Here is a 16,076-nt window from a genome sequence, read left to right on the forward strand (position 1 = left end):
GTAAGTAAAACACGACATAAAAATATTGTAAATGTATTTATTGTTGTTAAACCGTCGGCATTTTTACTGTCGACCAAATATAAAAATTTTAATGTGCAAAACTTAAAATTTGTTAATTAAGTAATAAAACAATATCTACGAAATTTATCTACAATGGCACTACATAAGACTGTAAATAGCTTCTTTAATATATTATTATAAATTACTACAGCTTTAACTTTCTCAAAAATATTGTACATAAAAAACACTTGAAAACCGTTTATTATAAGAAATAAAAATATAATAAAAGTTCATTTAATTTCAACGTTATTTAAAATAATCATTGCAATAAATAACTGAATGAGTTTACTAATTATATGACAATAATTACAAAATGAAATGAAAAAATGAAATTCATCCACAATTATACACAAATTAATCAATAAATATTTACATGTTTGGACTTCAAGCAGATCTTAACATTTACATTCAATATTTTATAAAGTTGAGATCGTTTCAGACCTGCTGAAAGTCATCTAAGACTCCTTAATATCTAATTAATATACTTAAAAGCTCTCCTCATCTTCCTATTTTACACTCACTTATTGTTTTCAAACAACTTATCCCTCAAACACTTAATCTTATTCACAAAATATGCCTCCAAGGATTCCGCACATTTAAAGAACGGAGATTCCTTTGGATTGTAGTATCTACAGTTATCAAATATCTTTGTCATGTCTCCTATGAAATCACTAAGTTTTGAGTAAGTCTGATCGTTGATTTTGTTCTCCACCATTTGCAGGTCTATAAAGATATAATTAACAAATGCAGATTTATTTTAATATGGGATGAACTTACCCATTGGTTCCTTTATTACTTTGTAATAATCAGGAGCTTCCGTTGGATCTACAGGTTCCATAAATGGCCACGCGCTTTTATGCGCCTGAAAAATAATCAATTAATTAGTATTTCAAATAGTAGTTACATATATGCTAAAAACAACTGACCTGTAACTGTTTGATGAGTTTTCGAAGTCCCTCAAAATCTTTTTGTGTCAGGTCTTTCATATTGGCGAAATTAACAGAACTGTTGTTTTGACACCTGGGACAAACATATTCGTCTATGTTATCCGCTTCCGACTGCAAGATACCCACGCACCGTCCATGGAACCAATCCTGACACCGATCGCAACAAATGTAAAACCTATAAAATAAATTTCTTAATTAGAACAAATCTAATCGGTGATGATGATGAAACTTACTGTGAGTCGTCATAGGGTTGCTGACAGAGACAGTAAAGTTTTTGAGTGTCCCTCGCCTGACGACACTCGTTGCAAACAAACTCCGTCAGCGATTTGCTGCTTTTTTCCGTAATGCCGACACAATCGCCGTGGAACCAATTGTTACAAAGGTCGCAACCGACGTAGAACTTCGTCTCGTCGTAAGGCTTACGACAAACACAATACAGCTTGCCCTTTTTCATGCCGCCGCGACCTGGTTGATTAGGCTCCGCAGTTTGCGTTTGAGGTGGCGACGTCGCGGCTCCACCTCCCACCGGTTGCTTTTTAGGAGACGGCTTCTGTCGACCTCCCGCCGATTTGACCGCCTGGTGCGCCACGACGGCCGTCGTCGCCGTGGCGGCCGATTTCCGTCGACTGCTACCAGTTCGCACGTCCTCCTGCCGCGATCGTTCCTGTTTCGTCCGAAGCGCCAACTCTTCTGCCACCTCACGCTGTATTTCCGCTTGCAGTTCGCGTTCCAACAGCGCCCGCTTTTTTAATATGTCTTTCTTGAGCATCTCCTTCTGCCGGAACAGACTCACCATCACTTTCGGTCTAATGTTCAGCTTTCTGTCGTCCTCGACTTCCTTCTTGTGGATTACGTTCCTGATTCGCGGAGACGCGAGCTTCTCTTTCAACTGCTGTTGACTACAACAAAACCCCCCAATTACCAACCCAAATCAACAGCAACAAAAATATGCAGCAACTTACTGTTCTATAATCGGTTTACGAATGTCACTGCTACGACTCGGCCGACTCCTTTTGGGCGTCTCCATCACCCAATCGCTGTCGTCACTGTTCGTCCGTTTGCGCGTCGCGTTGCCAAAACGGGACGCACTGCCCGGCCCGCTGTTCAATCCGTTACCACCGCCCGACTGCAACTGATGCGAGACTCGCGACGCCGGCGCTGACGTGTGGTCCGGTTCCCGGCTCATCTGACGTTCCTGGTACCGCTGCAACTGAAGCAATTTCTCCTCGATCTCCGGGTTCAGGTTCTCCTGTTTGAGGGCCGTTTTGATGGCTGCACACGCGAAACGCAGATAGAAAACGAGAAGATAAATAAAGTGGGGTGCGGTGGTGTAAATTAGAAACGAACGTAAATGATTCACGTGACGGCGATATTCCGCGAATCATTTGTACGGACGTCACAATAATAAAAGAAAAAATACAAACAAGGCAAGAGCCAAACGCAAAATAAAATGAGAAAATAATAATAATAATAATAATAAAAAGAAATTTCGAGGGACCCAAAGCAAAACGACGAAACAAAAAGAAGTGCAAGGGTTCATAAGAAAAGTCCTTCGTGTTTTGTAACAATTTATTACATAAAACTTTCGGGTACAATTAGTTACACTTTACATTCTTTGGCAAGATTGTAACTACGTTAATAAACATTAAAATAAATAAACGGTTTAAGGAACTCGCCCCCATTTGCGAAAAGTAGAATCGGAATATCAAAATTGACCGATTGCAAGAATAATACGTAGTACGCGTATAAGGGATGGAAAACTTGGTCCCAAAAAAATTGATTATTGGCCCGTGTTGCCGCTATTCTACTTTTCTCAGTCGGTTGGAGCCAAATCAATCACAGACAAAAATTTCACAACAACAGAAAGAAGAGTTATATGTATATCATAATCAGTCTTTTTCCCGAGAATGTTGAAAACTAAATAAAAATCGACCGCGCACATGCTGTTTTATTTAATAATGGGACAAATATTGGTTGGTATTCTATACATTAAATAGACATGCGTCTCAGTGTTGACGTTACGATTAATTATGCTATTATAACGTGCATTGTCCGTACTTCGATCATTTTTGAACTTGACGTCTTTGGACTCCACTGAAATTTTTATTTGTCATATTGTGTTTTTTTTAAATTTTTAATAGAACAATAAGGAAATATATACATATATTTTTTTTAATATAGAAACTTTCTCGTAGAAATGTTATGGTGATTTGTGTATTCTTAATACAAAAAACATATAACAATTAACATAACAATCTCTTTTTCAAATTATATTTAAAGTGTGTATTAATTGAGATAAGTGATAGATGTTGAGATTTCATCAATTGAATCTGGCTTTATTATAATTAATTCCAGAAGAAAACTGCTATGAAATGCACATTTCTTTAAACGCTGATTACCTTAAATATTATTTTGGTATCTCACTCTCGTTTATGAAGTATCTATGAAAACAGATTGATTTCTTAAGTGGTTAATGAATTTATAATTTTTAATTTGGTTTTGAAAAAAACTATATAAAAAACTATTAATTATATTCCCTTTGTTTCATAAACAACAATATTAAATATCTCGAAATTTACAAAAAATATTGACATATTTTAAATAGAAGCAACTTGAATTCAATAATAATTTCAATTTTAAATAAAATAGTTGACCATGATATCTCGAAATACTTTTTCTTAAGTGAGTAGCTAATATTAAGTGCTTATACCAAGTTTTTTATTTTCAGAAAAAACAAAATGTATATCGTGGCAACCGAGGTTTAACATTACTTGAACGAATGTGCTATCCGGTATATTCTTTTATATTTTTTTAATATTTGATACGGTACGATAAACGTATTATTTTGCCGGTCTCGTTTTTTATTTCCAAAGAGAAAAAAATCTAGTATAGAAGGAATTTTTTATGATTTGAGAAATCTATCTTGCAGAATTTATGTAACTATAGTACCAATTATTAGAATTGTATGTTGTTAATTAGGCTTAAATAAAAATAAAATATTTTTTTTTTTGTTTTTCATATATTGTGCCTCGCCAGATTCAATAATTAATTTGAGACACCGCTAGTTAAGTAAAAGTTTTATGTCACTCTAAAATGTTATTAAGAGAAAGTTACTGTATTTTTCTTATAAACTAGTTTTATAAAAGAAATGGAAAAAAAAATATGTTTTAATTACAAAAATAAAATAGAAAAAAAGGTTGGCTCTCTCATGATACTACTACGCATTAAACAAAAGATAAATGAAAGTTTTATTAGTAACAAAAACAACATTTAAAAATTAAATTGAAAAAATTAATATTTTTTTTACATAATTTTTTTTGGAAATTCACGTGATTTTTAGTCAATTATGGATACAATAGGGCTACCCAAGATGAAATTTTAATAATTTTTGAGAAAAAAAATATTCAGTAAGATAGCATAAAACAAAAATTTCAGCGTAATCCAAAGGGGTTCAGTCCAAAGAGGTTCAGATTTAGATAATTATACATGTTTCCTACATAAAATACCAATTATCGCGGAAAGTACGAGATTACAATTGATGTGCATGTACGCGACATTAAAGCAATTAATACTGTTACGTTTCAAGCTATAATAAGGAACCCTTGCTCTTCCATTTAATTGAAACAACCCGTCGCCCATTTATACAAAATCGTAAAAACCGTAAAAACCAAAAAATAATTAATTTCGATTAAAACCGGGTCAAGAAGTCGTTTTGCAATGGGTACGCGCAATTTGGATTGTACACTATGACCGACGGCTGATATACAAACATACTTTGCTGGATGTAGTCCGGCGTCACGACGAACTGCTTGTTCTGATCCTGTTGCTGTGCTTGCTGCTGCTGCGGCACCTGCGCAGTGACAGCGGTCGCCGAGTCCATATTCACTTTCATCGCCTGCAGCAGCGCGGACGTTTGCGTCTGTTGCCCGTTCACGACGATCTGGCGCTGCTGCAAAAAGTAAACGAGGCGTAATGTGGCGGTTGTCCGCATTCGACTAAACGAAGTAATCCGACTATCACTAGAAATTTTCTGACACTCGATTCATGCGCTGTTTAGATAGAAACATTCACTAACATTTATCAGCCCGTTTCCATCAAAATACAAACCCAAAAAATACAATGTAGAGGGTAGAAAAAGCAGATGCAAGCAGGTCTTTAAAGCAAAACAATGATCGTAATGTAACAAATTTATTAATAGGCATAGATTGTCGATGATGATCTTACAAGTTAGTTTCAAAAAAATTTATATAGAGATGATTAGGGTAGCAAAATTACACCAGTTTACAATGTTTTAACAAACATGCTTATTCATAGAAAATATGAAAACATTAATATAGTTAATAAAAATGCGGTTTACAATAAAAATACTTAAGTTAAAAATTAAGCCACATCCCAAAACAGTGTGCAAAATAATTATTTAATTAATAATAATTTATTAGTTTCAATAAGTTATTTTACATACTGCATAATGCCAATAATATTGTAATATAGGACCATCACCAAAGCAATAAATATTGAGTAACTAACAAACAACTTAAAAACGAGAAATAATGATCAAAAATGTCATATGGCATCTAAGTGAATATATACAAATATATATGTATAATTAATTGTTACTACTATAATAAAAGAATAAATTAAAGTCATGCTAAATAAAAACAAATACAACACATCTCATTAGTCGTCAGGAAATTGTTTCAACAAATTTGTTAATGCATTCGACAATCACCTTTTCGGCCTTTTCGGGCGAATTGCATACCTGTTGAACAACGGGCGTCGCCCTCGTCTGTACCTGTCCCGTCGTAGTCGCCACGGTCGAAGTGACAGGCGACTGTTGCACGGGTGCCAGTGGAGGAGGATTCGAATCGGCGCCGGTTTCCGGTGACGCGTTGTTTGGCTGAACCGCCAGATAGATTTTGGTGGGTCCTAACACGCCTTGTTTACCGGTTGATGCTTGTGCTACGGGAAAGAGTAAGGTGTAACATGAACGTACACAGTGACAAGATTAATTACCTTTGAGCAGTTGTTGTTTGACTTGTTGCTGCACGGCGGCCAGCTGTTGCTGGGTGAAATCGGCGCCTTGAAGACCCTGCAGAACGATACGAGGCCCCTGTTGCGTCTGTATAACCTGCGCCGTCACGCACTTGATAACTGTGCCGGCCGGTTGTCCGGCCAACAGTTGGTCCATTGTAGCTTGATCTATTGGAGTTGCTTCGGTGGCGGGGACTGCCTTTGTCGGAGTCTGTTCAACAGGCTGCGGTTTTGTCACCATCTTGACGGTAGGTGTGGTGGTAGCGACAAGCGTTTGTTGAGCGGGTTGAACACCTCCTGTCGCTTGCACTGGTGCCTGGGTCAATTGAGCGACAACTGTCGCTTGATTGTTCCCCGTCGGCCGGATTAAAACCTGTTGACCGTTGATTGAAGCCATTTGTACTTTACCCGATACAAGTTGCTGAGCGAGATTTTGATTGTTGACCACAATTTGATTCGTAATTACCTAAAACAGAATTGAATGTAGATGTGATTCATTTACTGGGTTCCAGGTGCAGGAGACACCAAAAGATGATTTGACAGTAACACCGCAGAGTGTAATGTACAGAATTCATTTTTCCAGTTGTTCAATTCAGGAGAATGTGTGTGGACAAATATTTTTATGTAAATTAGTAAAAAATATATAATTGTTTTTAAAAAAACTTCTATTATTATCTTATAAAAATTTCATTTTAACATATTATAACCGAACTTTTTCCCATAAATAGTTAATTAAATAAATAATTTTTATAACATTATCTAATCCTAAATTTATGCAGCTGTAAATGTTTTATATAAATCTTTTCTAATTTTCTAAAAATATACAAATATATGTTTATGTAGGGTTTTATTGAAAATAACAAAGTTGAAAATAAATTATAAAAGTAGTTCAAGTCAACAATTTATAATTGCTACAAAAGTTTCAAATCAACATCTTTTCCCATTCTTCATAAACTACTAATGAGTAAGTTAGAAAAATCATCCTCTCTTTGAACACAGAAAATTTGTACGAATTTTTTCAATTGAATCTACTTTCTGATATTTTAAGTTTTATTGTATTATATTTAAATAAAACTGAAGTCAAGTCAGCTTCAGAATTGTCACATACACTGCCTAACCAAAGACGTTTCTATTTTAATTTTTAAAATATTAATTTGTCCTTCATATTTTGTTACATTAAAGTTTATACTTTTAATCACAGTTTACTCGTTTCTTATAAGTCATATTACTGACAAAAGTGAGTTTCATAAAAATAATTTTTCCTTCAAATTATTTATTCTCAAAAAGTTTCTATAAATTTTCTCACAGTATATTAAAATTTGTTCACAGATAAATGAAAACTATAGATTAGAGCATTAGCGTTGTTGATTGCCAGTTATCATACACAAACTAGATATATTCAATACCTCTCTTCATGGAACTAAAATTATTCTAAACATTTTTGTGTGATGTGCTCATTTACGAAATCATTCAGATTCTTACCTGTTGTCCTGGCGAAGCCGCAACAATTTGATTGCCCTGTAACACCATCTGCTGCTGCACGATCTGTCCTCCACTAACAACAATGTTACCCTGTGTGGCGATCTTCTGCACAGGAGTTCCCGCCACTTGCTTTACAATCGCCGTCTGTTGTTTCGCCGGTGTTTGCTGACCCTGCGTTGTCAGCACTTGCTTGACTATGGTGGCCTTAGCGGGCGTCGTTACTGTGGCACCGGCCGCCGTAGCGGCAACGGTCGCCTTGTTGATCGTAACCGTTTTCGGGGCGACCGTCTGTTGAGGTGTCGCCACCGCCTTGGTTTGCAGACCGGACTCACGTATTTGGGCCTGGGTCATCACCTGCAGTTTTCCGTCCGGAAACTGTACTAGCTGCTGCCCTGGGAGAAGACCTTTTACAGTAATGCGGCCGTCTGGCGTGCGCATGATTTGGACGCGTTGTGGCGCCGCGGCCGTACCCTCTTTCGGTGCCGGACTCGCGGCCGTTGTTAGAGTGGGTTGTGTTGTACCTACTGCACGGACAAGGCGAAACAGTATTTAAAAAAAATTGCACATGATGTGTGAAAAGTATATGTTAAGTGTATATAATAAAATATGATACGATTACGTACTGACACTAATTATTCATAAAAGACTCACCGGTACCTTGTTGAAGTAATTGTTGGCCGGCAGTCGTTTGGACTTTAATAAGCGACTGTTGACCGTTTCCTGTAGTGGTAATAATATTCTTTGGAAGTAAATTAGCGCCACCAGTCATGACTCTCGTCGTGCCGTCCGGTGCCTTCGTCATGAGTATCCGTCTGCCGGCTAATTTGTTGTTGGATGTCAACAACGAGGTGAGGGTGTTTTTACCGCTTATAACCGATTGGTTAGGCAACACAACGTTTTTGATTATCTTCATCTGACCATCTACTGTGGTTGTAACTGGAAATTTGTATTTATAATTAATTGTATCTTAAGATTTATTATAAAATTACACATATATGCATACAAAAATGATCAAAAGATAAATGTAAATTAAGAAAATACGTGAAAAAATCATAGAATAATGCACAACAATACGGATGAATCGTTGGCATACCTTTTGGTGCTATCGGAGTGTTTGTCGTTGTCGGTTTTGTGGTAGTAGACGTACTTGTAGCTTGCGAAACAAACCAACAAATGTTACTACCGATTAATCATAAAATCTTTAATTTTATTGAACTTGTCGCAAGTAATCCCTTTACAATTGTTTCTACAAGGTGTCCTTAAATTACTACGATAAACCTTAAATATGAATTAAAGGTAAACAAATTTATGACTCGGAGAAAGTATTAATGTTTTTCCTTTTATAAAGTTATTTTTTTATTCAATATTATGCAACGGATTGATTAAACTTGTTAATAATATAAGAAGGTATTCCAATTACAGAATCTAAACTTACTACTGAAAATCTTCAGGTACAATTGTTTGAAATCCAAACTTATAGGGACAATTAGATATAAATATTATAATTATGTGATTTTTTATTTGGTACAAATACAAAATTACTTGATTTTGTATTATATAGAAATCATCTCACATTCTTGTTAAACAAAATAACTGAACTGAACTAACTATCTCAAAAACGGCTGGCAAAAAAAAAAATAATAGATATTTGAAAAAAGGGACACACTGCATAGTATTTCCAATTTTTAGGAAGTAAACACTACTCTAATTTGCTTCCATGAATTAGTAGTGTAATATAAGAACACCCAGTACAGAAGAGAAATTGAAGTAAATAAATAAATTTGAAGAGTACTTACAGGTACCAGTGGCAGTACTGCCGATCTCGACAATCTGTCCGCGTGAATTCTTCAATTCCAAGGCGCGCTTCTGCTGATGGGCGGCCCGCTGCAACCGCAGCTGTTGTTCCATCTTCTCCTTGATCTCTTCGGCGGACGCCTTGCCGCTGACAGTGATCTTGTTGGCCGGATCCACAACAACTGCGGTGGTGCCGGGACCGACTTCTAAGATGGTGCGGGACGGAGGCAGATTGCCGGTCCGGCTCCTGGTAATAACTTGTGCATTAGCCTTCTCAAGCCTGCGTGGAACAGAAAGAACACACGAGTGGGCAAGCGGTTAGTGTGAGTGTCGGTGGTTGGACGGAGGTTCTTGTATAATAATAACATGCGATTCTACTTCGGCTTCGATTAATAAGATACGAATGCTAATACTTTTACTCTACAATATCGACGTTTATGCTTCTAGGAATTGGGGACTGTTAGAAGGACAGCCGAGTAAAACGTTATATGCACAAGCTCTGATACTTACTTCTCTCCGTATTGCTTGATTTCCCACAGTTCAAGCTTGTCCTCGTCCACCCATTCCTCGGTGACTTGTGGGTCCATGGATTGAGGAGATTCCGGTCGTTTCCTCTTCCGCAACCCACTTCTGATAGACGTCACTTCTCTGACCGTTTTAGGCAGTTCCAAAGGAATTACAACCTTCCTCCGCAAGTACTGCGTCTTTTCCATGAACTGACCAACATGTCTGTGCTTTAATAATTCCAAAGAGAGAATTTCCGTTTCCGTTGTAATCTGCATAACGAAAACATTAACATAAATAGTTTATCCATTCTAATATCAAGCACAAAATATACCTGGTGTTTTCCGTCAGTACTAGCTGGTTTGGCTTGCATATCATCCCATCTCAGACACACCCACAGTATTTTAAGTTGCAATGCGGCTGCCGAAAGTGATTTCAGGTTTACCGTTCTGTACACCCAGCAGGTTTTAAACAAAGGTCTGGCGCATGGATACGGCCAAACGCTGTTGTTCGGTTTGGCAAGGGCATGATAACCACTAGCTTGAACGCGACCCGCGTTGCGTGCCAGTTTTCGTACCTCCGGCTGCGACAACACCAACAACGATCGCGTCCCCCTGTGCGTTTGGAAAGTCGAACTGGTCGGATATTTGATTATTTGTCGACGTTTCTTCTTCTGCTCCGCGGGATTCGGAATCTTTTTCAGCATAATTTTGCCTGCAGTCGATTGTGTGGAGTATATCCGTTGCGTTCCATCTTCCGCTGTTTCTGTTTTCACGGTCTTTTCCTCGCGTTTTACGCCGACTTTGTAAGCGCAGAACCGACGATTTTGTTGCGCACTATACGCCGCCGACTTTGCGTTCAATGTTTGTATCGTCTTTTCCGTGCCGTTGAGGGTGGAAGACAGCGTCGCCGAATCCGTGGTATTCTTGCTGCCAGACATGGACTTGACAACGCCATCGACGACAGTTTGTGACGTGGTAACGGTGGTGGTGGTTGTTGTGGTAAAGGTGACACTTCCAGGCTTGGCACCGCCGCCGAGAATCATTTCTTTGATGTCGTCGGGTGTCATGGATTTCATTGTGTCGTCGTCCTCATCATCATCGTCGTTGCAACGACGTTTTTTCTTTACAGGTGAATCAACTACGATATCTTCGGAGTCACTCTCATGCTACAACAATTAAGATAAATAACAAATTAAAAAATTAATTAATAGTGACTTACGTCTTCCTTAACAACAGTCTCAATCTTCACCATGTCTGGTATATATTTCCTAGGTATCGACATTTTAGGAATATAAATATCATCTTGGACTTTAGCGGCGTCTTCCAGGGCGTCCATCAACCCTTTGCAAATGCTCTCGTTCGTTAGTTTCTCCTCTTTCTTGACTGTGGTCTGTTGAGCGTTTTGAGGAGCCTTCAGCGTTTGCTCCAAAATCGACGGTTTCTTGATTTGTATGTTGTTGACCGTTATTTTTAAAGTCCCGGGCGAATTAGTGGCTACGTTGGCCTTCCTCAAATACGTCAGTAATTCTTTGCGTACACGTATGCGTTGCATACACATCGGTGAATAACAATTGGTCTCAATATTAGTGCTGGAGGAGGAATTACATCCCTTGCTGTAGCACTGCATATCCTTCGCCATGCGAGATACTGCCACGTATTGAGTGCGAAGACTGTGTATTCGTTTGGCGATGCTGTTTATTTGTTCTTTATTCGAGACGGTGTGGGTTACAACGTTGTTGGCGGCCACGTTCACTTTGCCGCTGAGCATGTTATTTAGTTGTTTGTCCAGGCCTTCGCTGGAGTTGTCTTCCACGTCGCCCTCCACGTCTACCAGTTCGTCTTCTTTTTCCCCGTCGTCGCCCTTACTTTGGGCGATTTTCCGCTCCTCCTGCACCTTCAATTGGACTCGTCGTTGTAGTAAACTGTCGAGTTTAGATTTCTTGGCCACCTTCGGATACAATACGCGATTGGTAGTTGTTAAAGCTTTGCTGACGTCCAAATCTTCAAAATTGCACGGTTCTGGCAGTACAACCAAGTCTTTCAAAGCATCAGGTATCTCAACATCAGAATCCCCCTTGCCTGCTTTAACATGTTCGATCAGAAACTGATGCATTGCCGGATCTAAAGCCAACACTTTCTTGTCGCCTTTCTCTTCGACTTGCACTACAATCTTCTCCGGATCAGACCTTAATCCCAACTCACGAGAGTTGACGTGCTGGAAGTTACGCGGCGTCCTGATCCACAGCCAACCCCAACGACCGTGAATACGATACTCCTCTCCCTTTTGTTTCCAAAGCTGGTGTTTGAAACCCATCGTATACTTAACGTAACCGGTGATTATCATTCTGTTACGTTCCTCCTCTTCGTCACGCTCCTTTTTCTCCCGCTTCTCGATCTTTTTACGTTCTTCTCGCTCGTTGGCGGTTATCCGGGCTAGTTTGATGTGCCCCAATTGCTCGTGCCAAACGTTGGCGAAAACAACTGGTTTAATGCAGGCCTGTAGAACGATCAAGGCCTTGGCGAAGTCTTTGGGTTTCTGGCAACTGTTGATGATGGGCAGCCAGTGTTTCCTGAGCTGGTGCCAATTGGTGTGCATGAACGGGGACTGCACCGCCTGTTCCAATTGCAGGATGGTGTGACGTAGCGTGTTCATCAATAGGGTTTTGTTGCCGCTGACTGCGCCCATCCACTTGAACTCGGATGCTTGGGTCAGAGAGAATTTATGGGACAGGTGTCTCTTCTTGTCACGTTCCTCGTTCCTTTGCGGCTTGTTCAGGGCGATTATATTTGTGGTGAATTGATTCACGTAAGATTTAAACGTGTTCTCCATACCCAATTTGTACAAATAAGTTCCGTTGGCGATTTGTACCGATTTTTGGCGCGTCATACGGGACACATCATCGTCGTCCTTCATTGTTAACTGAGTTTTTCTTCGAAGTTCCTCTATTGTGAACGTTTTAGGAGTTGATATTCCAGTTTTCGATTTCTGGACGATGTCTTTGGGATCGTCGTCGAGCAGGTTCTCCAAAGTGCTTTTACTGACTGTGCTTGTGGTTGTTGTGGTAGTGGTAGTTTCTGTTACGGAATTTTCTGTGGCTGTAATCTTTTTTTCAACAGTAGTAGTAGTTGTGACAGTTTCTGTGCTTTCTACGGATGTTCCATCACCAGATAAACTGTCTGTGAATTCTTCGTGCATTTTAGCAACCATATCTTCGGCGTTTTGCCTATTCTTCTCTTTCTTTTCCTCCTCAAGCTTATCCTCTTCTTCTTTATTGGATTTCAGAATTGCAGCATTTATAGAGTCCAAGTAAGTTCTTTTTCCTCCTTTGAATTGATTAGTCAACTTCTCAGTCAGTTCCATTTGACGACAAATTTCTTCCTTGTACTCTTGCAGTTCACGACATAACGACATCTCCATATCGTTTGCGTCCAAAACTTTCAACAGTTCATCTAGTTGTGTCGTAGTCGAATAATACCAAGTCTCTCCTTCATCATTCTCTCTGGAAATCAACAACAGAAAAACACAATATTTCCGAATCGTGATAGAAAAAATGCCAACTTACACGAATATCCTTCGACATAAGAAATAATACTTCCGTCCGTGCCGGTCGCATCCGATGTGATCCTGTCGCGACAGCTGTCCCTGCTTCTCGACGTCGAGGACACAATCAACGACGCCAGAAACGCGGTGCGACCGACATATGCCACATTGCCAGTCCTCGACGGGCACGTCGACGAGTGGGGGATCGACGCACTCCAAATGGTATACCGCAGGGCACGTCTCGCAGCACAGCAGGTCGCCGAGTTTGTGGCACACGCGACAATGGTCGTCATAGTGCATCGGCACTGAAACATTGTCAGAATTTTCAGCTAGAAAGAGACACTACCGTTAGAGTTTTCGCCGGACGTGCTCGATTTTAACAAAGTCTTTGTCAATCGACTAGTTAATACGAAAATGTTCGGTTCTCACTCTGCAGTGTTTAAAAAAAGTCAACATAACATTCTTTTATTAAATCATAAAGTAACAACTTATTTAATGTGAGAGAGAAATGCATTTCAAATAATAAAAATAGTCTATTATAAATAAAACATATATTTTATCAATTGTGACTAACAAAACCTGTAAACAAATTATAACTAAAACAATATAGATTTGATCAAGTACATAAAAAATTTGACATTGTAAAAGAACAAAAACAAAACAAAAAACCCATTTGCTTACATCACATGGTAATCAAATCAAGTTGTACATGTCAACAAATATGTCCAGACAATATTTACCTTCACTTAATAGATCTTCTCGAACTGGGTTTGTGGTCAAGAATTGGTCAGTCAGAAACTGTAGTACTTGTATGCGACATTCCAGAGGACAGAATGGATAATCATTCTCGGTGAGAGCATTGTATACCTTCTGATCAAAACTCTTGTCACTTTCCACATACATTCTCAAAACTTCTGGATAAGTTATATAGTCAATCAAATACAATGCAATGTTGATGCTGTCCTTTTGATCAAGAGGCCCAAAATGTGTCTGTTGTGAGTCCTCCTCCCTCAACAGAGCCTTGAGCAACATGATATGGACTTCGGCTAGCAGACTGCTTTGGTCCTCACACATTAGAGCTGCACAAAAGTCTTCCAATCGAAAAGGTGACAGTCTAACCAGGTTGCGGAAGTGGCGGAGCACTTCATAGATGCTTATGACCTCCATGATCCGATCTTTGGGTACGAGTAGATCGTCGGACGATTTGGGCAGATTAAGCGGTGGAATTTCGCGATTTTGAAGCCATAGGGGCTCGGGAGTCGGAGGCCGTTGCATAGACTTGCCGTCTTTTTTGTTGGTGCCACTTAAAGTACTATAACTACTGAGAGAGAAGTCACTGTCACTGCTATCGTCACCGTCGACAGACTCTGGCGTTTCAGGCTCGCTCACAGCCAACTCATCCTCAAGTTCGCTCTTATTATCGCTGGAATCGTCGCCGAAATCGGACCCGTAATGGTACTCGGAATCGTGATACTCAGCAGAGGATGTATTATAGCCGCGACGTTGGTAAGCAGAGCCGGTGTAACCGGACCGTTTGCCCGCCCGATGGCCATCCTTACCCCTGATCCTGTTGCTACGCCTGTTAGAGTCGTCCTGCGGGGACGAGGCTCGCGACGCGTTCGGGGTGCTCGACTGCGAATCGGACCCCTTGTTATAATTTTGCAAATATTTCGGTTTTTTCAACAAGTGATATTGAAATTTTTTCGTCCGTTCCGCAACCTGTACTTTGGGGGGTCGCCCCCTCTTCTTCACACCTCTTGTTGACATTCTGTGTTTTCGATCTGTCAATCGGTCGTCGTAATGCACGTGGTGGATTACGAAAACAAACGTTTGTATACAAAGCGAATGTCAAAACTCACACAGAAAACGACTCACGGTCATTTTTCGCCATACTAATCGGCTACGTCACGTGACCGAGAAACGCATTTCGTACTCGTCGTTTCGTATGCGAATTCCAAGCGTCCCGTTCCGTTCAACGTCCGTGTCCCGCCGAATCGATCATTCCATCGGGACGGGACGATATTTGCGGATGACGCGTTACCCAAAGCGAAAAAGAACACCTAACAACCGAAGCTTCGAGCGCTCCCATTGGTCGACGGTTTGGCCGCCATGACAACTTGCACTATCAATTTTTATTTTGCCACTGTGCACGCACTTTTGTCGCACTTTTTCACCATTCCCTTCCGGAAAATCGACACGACAACCCAAAACGGACGGCACGATCACACAAAAATTGCCGGAAAATTGATTTTCTCTCACAGCCAACTTATCCAATCCAAGCTTTTCGGCGCAGATTAATTCGCGTTCGTGCTACAAGATGTCGTTATTACGGACGGCCGTTCACGCACTCACTTTCACATCGATATTCGGATTTATGCGCCCTTGTTGCCGAAAATTTTTACGCCATTTAATAAGTCGCCCGGCGTCTAAAATTTTCAAAAAAACACGCTTTTACTTCCTGTCGCCACCGGAACAACAAAGATAGACAATCATAAAAGCTCGCAAGATGGCGGAATCGACGCGCCCGCACCAGTGGCGCCTCGTTCGGCATTTTTCTAGCATTTTCACTGCACTATTTTCACTTTTTTTCGCACTTATTTTGCATCATAATGCATCTATGATTTTATACAATACTGTACACGCAGTGATTTTCACACAAACTAACATTGGGAAGCATACAATGTAAGACAAGGAAATAATTGCCTTGTAATGACG

At 39.7% G+C, this 16,076-nt stretch overlaps 1 protein-coding gene across 4 annotated transcripts; it reads right to left on the bottom strand.

Annotated features, from left to right (window-relative positions):
* Positions 1-19: 19 nt before the first annotated feature.
* LOC109595960 (nucleosome-remodeling factor subunit NURF301) lies at positions 20-15,964 on the bottom strand. Of its 4 annotated transcripts, none has more exons than XM_049967915.1 (17): positions 14,102-15,964; positions 13,384-13,666; positions 11,040-13,320; positions 10,153-10,986; positions 9,825-10,090; positions 9,317-9,561; positions 8,614-8,673; positions 8,172-8,456; positions 7,521-8,044; positions 6,021-6,504; positions 5,767-5,966; positions 4,782-4,956; positions 1,970-2,279; positions 1,241-1,906; positions 987-1,182; positions 838-922; positions 20-783 (listed from the first exon to the last, which is right to left on the bottom strand). In XM_049967915.1, exons 1-17 carry the CDS (start codon positions 15,126-15,128, stop codon positions 578-580), a joined length of 8,127 nt encoding a protein of 2,708 aa, XP_049823872.1. In that variant the 5' UTR covers positions 15,129-15,964; the 3' UTR covers positions 20-577. The 4 variants fall into 4 exon arrangements, with proteins under 4 accessions (XP_049823872.1, XP_049823871.1, XP_049823870.1 ...); XM_049967914.1 differs by having other exon boundaries at positions 8,178-8,456; positions 9,317-9,594; XM_049967913.1 differs by having other exon boundaries at positions 9,317-9,594.
* Positions 15,965-16,076: the final 112 nt, after the last annotated feature.

This window comes from Aethina tumida, chromosome 5, assembly GCF_024364675.1.
Source record: "Aethina tumida isolate Nest 87 chromosome 5, icAetTumi1.1, whole genome shotgun sequence".
In the NCBI taxonomy this organism is placed as follows: domain Eukaryota; kingdom Metazoa; phylum Arthropoda; class Insecta; order Coleoptera; family Nitidulidae; genus Aethina; species Aethina tumida.